The sequence below is a fragment of the Bos mutus genome, chromosome 2 (genome assembly GCF_027580195.1).
Source record: "Bos mutus isolate GX-2022 chromosome 2, NWIPB_WYAK_1.1, whole genome shotgun sequence".
NCBI classification, from domain to species: domain Eukaryota; kingdom Metazoa; phylum Chordata; class Mammalia; order Artiodactyla; family Bovidae; genus Bos; species Bos mutus.
The window spans coordinates 46750124-46760442 of record NC_091618.1 but is presented as its reverse complement, the minus strand read 5'-3'; the positions used below and the strand labels follow the sequence as shown (position 1 = coordinate 46760442).

Below are 10319 nucleotides of genomic sequence, written 5' to 3'. Positions count from 1 at the left end.
GGACGTTTGTAGGCAAAGTAACGTCTCTGCTTTTTAATATGCTGTCTAGGTTGGTCATAGTGTTTCTTCCAAGGAGCAACCCATCTTTTAATTTCGTGGCTGCAGTCACCATCTGCAGTGATTTTGGAACCCAAGAAAATAACACGTTAATAGCATTAAAAAGGAGCAGTGGGTGAGGAGACTATTTTATATTTAAAAATGTTAAAGAGACAACAAGGACATCAAATGGGAAAAGGCATTTTTTTTAAGACCCTGGTAAATTTAAAGATGTTAAAATATTCATTTTGTTATATGTTGGCATTTTGGCTTTTAAGAAAAAACATTTTAATGCATATTGGAGTATTTAGAGGTAAAATAATGTGTTTGAAATTGGGCTTTAAAATATTTCAGAAAAAATGTGGGAGTGTGGCAAAACGAATGTTTTCAAAGCTCAGTGAGTCAGGTGTATGGGGATGCTAGTTGTATTCTTTGATGTACAAAATTTTAGAAATTTTCACAATAAAATGTATATGTTTACATAAATGAGATAGCAAAATGTTCTAGGTATGTTAAAGAGAAGTCTGGGAAAGAGTTTGAATCCATTTGAATTATTAAAAGGTGTTATAGTGCAGATTTCAAAAATGTAAAAATAGACCAGAAAGTTAAATTCTGTTGTGGACACGGGTGACTTTTATTTTTATTCATTTCAGTATTTTCCAAGTTTTACTTTAAAAAAAGTCTTTCGAGATGGTTTACATCACTATTGACACTTACCAAATAAATGTTATGGTTATTTACTGGGGAAATTAAGAATAATGATAAAACTTTAAAAATAGTTTATATCAAGGTAGCTCTTGATATTAAAAAAAAAACCCGCAATAATTATATCTTAAAGTGTGAGAGAAAGTTATAAAACCCTCTGTTGTCCTTAAGTTCCTCTCTTGCAAAGCCGTATCGACTGTGATAGTTGCAGTTCAGTTCAGTCGCTCAGTCATGTCAGACTCTTTGCGACCCCATGAATTGCAGCACGCCAGGCCTCCCTGTCCATCACCAACTCCCGGAGTTCACTCAGACTCAACGTCCATCGAGTCAGTGATGCCATCCAGCCATCTCATCCTCTGTTGTCCCCTTCTCCTCCTGCCCCCAATCCCTCCCAGCATCAGAGTCTTTTCCAAAGAGTCAACTCTTAGCATGAGGTGGCCAAAGTACTGGAGTTTCAGCTTTAGCATCATTCCTTCCAAAGAACACCCAGAACTGATCTCCTTTAGAATGGACTGGTTGGATCTCCTTGCAGTCCAAGGGACTCTCAAGAGTCTTCTCCAACACCACAGTTCAAAAGCATAAATTCTTTGGTGCTCAGCTCTCTTCACAGTCCAACTCTCACATCCATACATGACCACTGGAAAAACCATAGCCTTGACTAGACGGACCTTTGTTGGCAAAATAATGTCTCTGCTTTTCAATATGCTATCTAGGTTGGTATCAACTATTAAAAGTACAGACTGCGGCAGGCATGGTGGGAGCGAAGATACAAAAAAACTCCTACTGTTCCCGGACTTCAAATCTAGCTGGAAAGCCATTAAAATGTACTAACATACGACAACGACCGAAGCGAAGTCACAGGACCTGCAGTACCTGCTAAGAGGCGGGGGAAGGCAGCACAGAAGCCTGGCGCCTTGGGCGAGGAATTCAGGACCGCGTCCAAAGATCCCAGCCAATGGTCTCAGCGCGGAGGGAGCCGGGCGATGACGTTCTGGGATCCGGGGAGAGTTTTCCCCGCAGGGCGCTCCCGGAACTTTGCATCTAAAGTGGGACTTGAGCCCTCGAGAGTGGTTGCACTTTAGGCTCCTTCGACCCCTTCTGCGTGTCGGGGCCCCGGTGCCGGCGACTCCTCCTGGGGACCTTCGGACCCTCGGACCCCACCACCATGGAAGGGGGCGCCGAGCTGCTCTTCTACGTGAACGGCCGCAAGGTGAGCGCGCTGCCCATCCTGTCCCGCCGGGTCTCCCGGTGCTGGGGCGCCGGGCCCTGGGCTGCACGCGGGTTTGCCTGCGCGTCCCACCTGCACCGTAGGAGCAGGGAAGAGAAGCGTTTTCTGGGTCTGCCTGGATCTTTGGGCCCCCGCCTTCCTGATGTTCCTTTCCCCTCTCCTTCCTAGACGGAGGGCTGATTCCCAAGCCCACCACACCCCATCAACAGGAAGAGAAATGATTGTTCTTATTCAGCAGAGTCAGTACTCCCGAATCTTCCCCTTGTCAAACCCATCAGCAGACGGGAACGTCTTTCGTTAGGCCTCGGCTCTTGGGTGCGTTTGGGTGAGCGGAGAGCAGTCTGGAGTCAGGACAGGGCCGCAGAGATGGATTCTCCAAGACTTATTCCCATCGTCTCCAAAGTTACAGCACCTGGAAGCGCTGAGCCCATGTCCGGCTCTGGGGACTCCAGGGTCCTCTCGGAAGCCAAGCTCGCTCCGTAGATCCCCTGGGGCAATTCCAGCCGTTGCCCGAGGTTTGGAGGCAGCAAAGCCCCCAGAGAATCCTTTAAAACACGCCCACGCAGGAAGCCACAGACCGCTTACTCTTCATGTTGTCCCAGCACTTTGCAAGGGGGATACCTCAGCAAGAAGGTGAAAGTGAAGTGAAGTGAAAGAGGCTCAGTCGTGTCCGACTCTTTGCGACCCCATGGACTATACAGTCCATGGAATTCTCCAGGCCAGAATACTGGAGTGGTAGCCTTTCCCTTCTCCAGGGGATCTTCCCAACCCAGGAATTGAACCGGGGTCTCCTGCAGGTGGATTCTTTACCAACAGAGCTCTCAGGGAAGCCCAAGAAGGTGAAAAGGCTTCCTTAAAAGCAAACAATGGGGCAAGGGCTGTGTTACCCGGCCTTCAGAGCCCTAGTGATCCCTGTGTCTGAGTCAGGGAGAGCCTGACTTTCCCTGACTGGCCCTGAGACTCACCAGGAAGCTAAGGAAAGTCAAATATCACGGCCTCTCACTTGTGAGGCCTCTTCTAAAGCCCTGAGCTTAATTTCGAATTTGGATTTTGTATCATTTTTCTTAAAGAGGATTCCACCCCCCCCAAAAAAAAGGATTTCCCCAAATCATGTAAATTCTAGGTCCTGTATAAAACTTTCCTCTGTACCTGTTGCCTGAGTTTCACACTGGATAAGATGAGTTTGTTTTTCCTGAACTTTGCTGAAGGCGGGCCATTAGGATCCCCTCACAGGACTGCTGTGAGAGTGAACCATGATAAGGATTGGGGTGGGGGGTGAGTTTGGAGTGGTCTTATGGTATCATTTTTTCTTCTTTTGCATAACCAAATGGTGCAGTAGACACAACTGTGGCCTTTTTATTTGGGCAAACAAGGATTCAATTCCAGCTCTAACTCCTAGGGAGACAATATAACCTACCCTCAGTTCCTCTGATAAAAGGAGATAGTACTACTTACTTCACAAAGAATGGTAGTGAGTTTTTAATCCACTGATTTAAGGGCCTGCTCTAGGCCAGTATGGCCTTCCCAGGTGGCTCAGTGGTAAAGACTCCGCCTGCTAATGCAGGAGATGGGGATTCAGTTCCTGGGGAGGGGGAGATCCCCTGGAGGAGGAGATGGCAACCCACTCCAGTATTCTTGCCTGGGAAATCCCATGGACAGAGGAGCCTGGCAGGCTCCAGTCCCTAGGGTCACAAAGAGTCAGACATGACTGAGCGACTGAGCATGTACATGCATGTGCGAGTGCTCAGTGTCCTCAGGGGACTCAACCGAGCTCAGAAATGACCACGTCCCTTTGGGGAGGCAGACAACAAGCATATAAATAAATGGAAATGTATCATGTCAGGCAGTGATAAATGCCAGGATGCAAAACAAAGCAGAGTGAGGGGACAGAAAATGGATGCAAGCTAGTGCTTCAGGCAGGATGGATGTTTAAGACAGGATGAGAGGCTGACATTTGGGTGGTCACCAGTATGAAGTAAGGAGCAGGCATCTGAGGGAAAGGCACTCTACAACAAGGAAATAAGTTATATTGTCTCCCTAGGAGTTAGAGCTGGAATTGAATCCTTGTTTGTCCAAAGAAAAAGGTGCAAAAATCCTCAGAGACAAGGCTTTCTTCATGTTCAGGGGACAGCAAGGAGACTAGAGGGCCTGGAGATGTGGCCAGGGGCCAGATGACTAGGGCTTTTTAGGTGATGGTAAGGGTTTTGGTTAAAGGAGGAAATAGGTGTTTGAGTCTAGCTTCTTCTCCCCCTCCTCCCTCCCCTGCTCCCAAACAAACTGTAGTGGAATTTTTAACATAACAGCTAATAATAGTTTGTACTCTATTGATTTTTAAAAACAAATGAGCTGGTTCTTATCTGTGGGCTTGTTTCATCTATGGCCAAACATCCTATGATCGTTTGGAATGTGCATATTAGAAATACTGATTTTGTTTTTGCAGTTGCCCTGTTAAATTATGTCACCCTTTCTCTTTCCTGCCCCTCCCTTCCAAATTCTGTTAGGTATGTGCTTCAATCCTGGCAAGCAAACCTGATTGCCTCATGGATAGAATTAGAACAAAGTCCCTGAATCAGAGAGTGAGGGGATGTTGATAAAAGAGGAAAAAGCCACCAGGAACAGGGGTCATGAAGTCAAACATAACCTCTGGGATTAGAGTCTTGCCCTTGAAAAGAAGCTTTGAAGCCAGTTAGGAGACTGATGTGACTGCCCTCTGCTCTGTGCTTTTTGTAGTATCCCCCCAAGTCACTGGGTTTCCCTGGGCTCAGAAGGTAAAGAATCTGCCTGCAACGCGGGAGACCCAGGTTTGTTCCCTGGGTCGGAAAGATCTCCTGGAGAAAGGAATGGCAACCCACTCCAGTATTCTTTCTTGGAGAATTCCATGGACAGAGGAGCCTGGTGGGCTATAGTCTGTGGGGTCCCAAAGAGTCAGACACTACTGAGTGACTAACACTTTCACTTTTCATTCCCAAGTCACCAAAATGTGTCATTGGGCAGGGGCTTAGGCCGAATACGTTGATCAGAGACCTAGTTGCAGAGAGATTTCTGAAATCTTCACCTGTAGCCTCCAGAGTAGATAACCCAGTTCACTCACCTGGAGTTGAAGGAGGAAGAGCCCATGAATAAATTATGCCCTAGATGCCACATCACAACGTATCTCAGGAACTGGAACAAGTTGTTCTATGAGGCAGTGAGGTGTAGAGATTGAAGATGTGGGCTTTGGAACTAGTTAGGCATGGATTTGAATCCTGTACTCTCTGCTCTGACACTCAGCAGTTTTGTGGCCTCGAGCAAATGTCCTCACTGGTCGTCCCCTCCAACCTCTTTCCCAATTCCAAGACTATGATATCCCACAATATACACCATTTCTGCCCATTTTCCTCCTCTTGGCTTTCCTTATGTTCTGTTCTTTTCCCTTTTCTCTCTCCTCCTGATCTCCTTTTTCCTTCCTCTTTCTGCCTCTGTCTTGTATCTGGCAAGGCGCCCCCTTCACAAGTCATGAGCCCTGCACAGAGGAAGGCCATTTCTCAACTTTGTGTAATGTGAACTTGACATCTCCCAAAGGGCCAGTGGAGATACACAGGGACACATGCTTACCTTGTAACATGCAAGGTTTTGCTGAGACAAGAACCTGCAATGACCCTGACTTGAGAGCTGGTATCAGCTCTCCCAACCAGAGTCAGTAAGGAAAACTCCTTTCCTCATTGCCTCCCACTCCCCAGCCACCATCAGAATCCTGACCTCCCTGTTTCACTCCAAGACCTGCCAAGACAGGGTGCATGCCAGATCCCTGCCCCACTTGCCTCCTCCAAATGTACCAATCACCAAATCAAGAAAAATAAACACATTTCAAGTCAGTAGTCCTTTAAGCCAGACTCCAATCTCTTGAGACATCTCTTGGAACAAATACCCAAACAAGCAAAATCTGCTTTGCCATTAATTCCGCATGAAAACACAAATATCTCTCAAGCCTAAAATGCTCTTCCTTGTTACACAGATCCTATCTCTCCCTTAAAATTGGGCCTCTGTGGATTCATCATCATATGTATGAATTAAGATTAGTTTCAGCTGAAAATAACTCAAACTCAAAATTAAGTAGTTCAGATAAGGTACAACTCATTTTTACTTTTACATAAAGGATATCTGGAGAGAGACATTGCATTCTGGGCTGGTTCAGAAGCTTCATAGTGCCATCTGAGATCCAAGTTTCTTCTTTTTTCCCTGTTGCCATTAATGTGTTGCCTTAGGGTCTAAAGTAGCTGCTGGCATTCTAACCATTTCATCTTTATTCCAGGCATGAGGAAGAAAGAAAGCCTGCTAGGAGAGACAACTAAAAGTTTCTGCCACCATTATTGGTTCTTCTCCATTTTATTATGTCCCAGCCTGTGAGATATCATCCCTCCCTCCTTAATGTCCTCATAGCAAATTATACATATCAAGTTATTCATTTAAATTAATTAACATGTGTTACATCCTTATCATATACCCCCAGCACCTAGTTCAGTGTTAGACATGAAGAATAGTGGATGGTGATTTCTCTCAGGATCAAGAGAGGCTGATGCATACACAAATAATTGTGATGTAGGGTAACAGGTTCTGTGAAAGATGTGTGGACACTGACCATGGGAGCACAGAGGAGGATGGTTGCTTGGAGCAGAGAGTGGAAGGCAAATATTAGATGCTTGCACAGCCCACAGGAGAGAACATCTGAGCAGGGCTTCAAATGGCATCCAAGATTCTTACAAGTAGAGAAGAGAGGAAGGACTTTCAGGGCAGTTGAAATCCTATAAGCAAAAGATAAAAGTCCCTGTGCTACTAGGACCAGCCACTTCTGGTAACGGTTCATGTGACCAGAGTTCAAGGTACATGGGTTGAGTGGCAGATGATGGAAAGTTTATCAAAGAAGTCTTATAGCTATGGGAAAGAATGTGAATTTCTTCTCCTATTCCAGAAGCTGGTAGAAATTCACCTACTCAGTGTATTTCTTAAATATGCACGTTTTCTGGTTCTCTCTCCTGGAAATCCTGATCTGATAAAGGTTTCAATTTAGCAAGCACCCTGAATGATTCAGGAATTCCCAGCACAGCAGCGTGGTGGCCAGGAGTCAATGTTGGATTTAGGCAGACACAGAAGATGAGCAGATTTGGATTTTAGAGAAGTCATTCTGGTAGTGGTATAGAGGGTGGCATCCTGGGTGCCAAGAATGCGGACAGACCTGTTAGGCAGCTGTTATCATTGTTCAGGCTGGAGGTAATAAGAGTGGATTTCAGGGAGTGACAGGAGAAGTGAAGGGTGTTTAGAGAATTGTTCTGGAAGTGTAAATGGCCAGGACTTGGTGATGCTGATTGTGGTGGATTGAAGGAAGGGAAACATAGAACATAGCACAGGCTTTTTAAGCTTGGCTGACCTAGGAGATGGTGAATCTATTAAACAAGTTCAGGAAAAGTAGGGAAGAGGCAAGTTTGGGAAATAAAATGTAGAATTCCATCTGAGGGCCAATTAAGTTGGGGATACCTGAGGGCACTTCACAGTTTTCGTGTATTGCAGTATGTGTACACACACACACACACACACAAATCATTTCATCCATATTATATTGCAGTTTCCTCTAGGGTATAGATCTAACCTTGGTAATTGGCACCTGCCTCACCTTGCCCAGTGAGCTTCTCTGGTGGCTCAGATGGTAAAGCGTCTGCCTGCAATGCATGAGACCCAGGTTCAATCCCTGGGTTGGGAAGATCTCCTGGAGAAGGAAATGGCAACCCACTCCAGTATTTTTGCCTGGAGAATCCCACGGATGGAGGAGCATGGTAGGCTACAGTCCATGGGGTCGCAAAGAGTCAGACACGACTGAGTGAGCTTCACTTCACTTCACTTCACTTTGCCCAGCCTATGGCCACTTAGAATTGAGGGTTAGGATGCATCTATAGAATAAGCATATGTACCCTCTTCACCTACTCTCCAGTAGGGAAAATTGGTATAACATGGGTGAAGGATGAGCTCTAGTTCTGAAATTGTGAAGAAAACCATGCTTCTATTTATGAATTTAAAAGAAATCCAAGTTTGCAATTAAGAAAGGGAAAACACGATCACTTTGGAAAACGTAACCAATCATGACATTTCAATCATGCCATCCATTAGACGCTGCTGTTTTAACTGCCATGCTGCTAGACTGCCTGCACAAACTTGCTCCTTAAGTGTGTCTTTGCTTGCACATATTTGTATCATTTGGCATATGCATTTTATCTTCTCTTTTGTCTCTTAGATTTGGGAGGAATGGATGGTTATGATCTCTTTCTGGAAACTGTAATTCTTTGAATATGATAAACAAACAAGTCTTTAAAAAAGAAAAAACCTGTATCGACTTCTCAGAGGTCCAGAAGACCTCCCCTACCTCTCTGTCTGCTATTTTCAGTTCTGCTGTTATCTTTTCCCTCACTTGCTTCAGACTTTGTAGAAGTTGGAGAGAAGTCACTAGTGTTTTGTTACTAGAAACAACCACTGCCTTAGAGAACAGTGATAGTTCAGGACCACGGACAGTAGCAACGTAGTGGTGGGGCTCAAGATTTAGACTATACACTTAAGAGAGATGACTTGTATATCACAGGTGTTCCACAAACATTATGTCAAGTTGAGAACATAAGAGTTAGTTAATATGAATCTTCATGAAATTAGCATGAGCCACCCATGTAAATATTCTAACTCTCCTAACTTTGTGTGTTAATCTCTTATTTTCTTTTGGTACAGGTGACAGAAAAAAATGTTGATCCTGAAACAATGCTATTGCCATATCTGAGGAAGAAGCGTATCCTTTGCTTTGAGTTGTGTGTGTGTGTGTGTGTGTGTGTATCTGTGTATAACCCCGATATCTTCATCAAGTGATATTTTAAGTATCTTTTTAGAGCCACACTGAGTCATATCCCCTATTTTGAGAAAGTCCTACACCTGAGTTTTGTAGACACTGCACAGTTGTGCTTATCAGAGAATCAAGTTCTTTCTGATCTCTGTTTTGGCATTAAATATATTGGGTAAAATGGAGAATAGCAATAGGAATTAAAGCAACAGATGCTGACATAGCTTTATTTAGCATCCATTAGAATTAAGAGTCACAATATTGCTCTTCTAACTTCAAGGACTAATCATCATGCCCATTAGAAAAAGAGAGCACAGAAATCTCCCAAAATGGAAGTGAAAGAACGATGGAGAAATTAAACCTGAAAATGTTACCTTGAAAAAACTTCCTAAGTAAATAATCTAAGGAATGGATTCTTATTCTGCTGTTCATGAACTCCAGTGGGCTTCCAGCAGTCTGTGGACCCCACTACATTGTATGCAAACTTGTGAGACAATGGGAATTTGTACATTTTTCCCCAGAGAAAGTGAAATTCCCCAAACAGCACAAAACTCAAACAAAAACATAATAACAATTTTCTGGAAGTCATTCAAGGTTTTTGGGCATAAAAGTAATGAATACTAATTTCCTGGTTATCCATGGGACCAGTGTAATGTTTAAGATTTGTTTCATTTGTGAGTGACAGAAAATCCCAAAAGCAGTAAATAAGGTAGAAGTTTATTTCTTTCTCACTGTGTTATTTCAGGGTCTCTGGGAAGCAGACACCAAAAAATTAGATTATATATGCAAGAGTTTTATTAGGAAAAATGCCTGAGTGAAATAGAGGGGCAGTCAGAGAAGATTTAGACATGGAACAAAGAGAGAGAAGGCTGAGTGGAGGAGTCTCAGACTGCATATAATCCAAGGCAGATTCATCAAAGCCACTGAGGGTGGTTGACAAGGACTCCCACACATCTCCATAGCTCAGAGCCACTAGTGGGAAGCAGCCCATGGGAGTCATGACCTTGATGAAAAGTGGGGTGATGGATATCAGAGTGCAGCAGCTGGGTCTCTTGGTCAGTTTTCCTCTATGTTGGAGGAAGTCTCTATGTTGAGGCACATTCTCATGGCTATGATACTTACATAAAGGAATCCTGAAGGTAGGTCAATCCAGGCTAACAAAACAATGTCACAGCATTATCAGGGGCTAAGGTCTTTCTGTCTTGCTACTTCACCCTCCTCAGCATGAAGCTTTCTCCTCATGGTCATAGACGACTAACTGAGGTCCAGCCGTCATATCTGAATTCCAGCACAAAGGAAGAAGTCAGGGATGAGGGAGGGGCAACCCTCTCCCTTTGACGGTATTTCCTTCCTGGCAGTTATACAGAGCATTATGCCTCTATCTCTGTGGTCAGCATTGTTAATGACCCCACCAAGCATCAGAAGAGGATGGGAAAATGTACCTTTTTTATTCCAGGCAACCACATGTGTAGCCCAAAATTTAGCATTTCTATTACCAAG

General features: G+C 44.3%; 1 protein-coding gene across 1 annotated transcript in view; it reads left to right on the top strand.

Moving 5' to 3' along the window:
• Positions 1-1738: 1738 nt before the first annotated feature.
• Positions 1739-10319, top strand: part of LOC102272565 (aldehyde oxidase 1) — a 71716-nt gene continuing 63135 nt past the window's right edge. The window contains exons 1-2 of the mRNA XM_005895029.3: positions 1739-1951; positions 8714-8771. Of these exons, the coding sequence (XP_005895091.1) occupies positions 1907-1951; positions 8714-8771 (103 nt within the window). The 5' untranslated portion in view covers positions 1739-1906. The remainder of the gene's footprint in view (positions 1952-8713; positions 8772-10319) is intronic.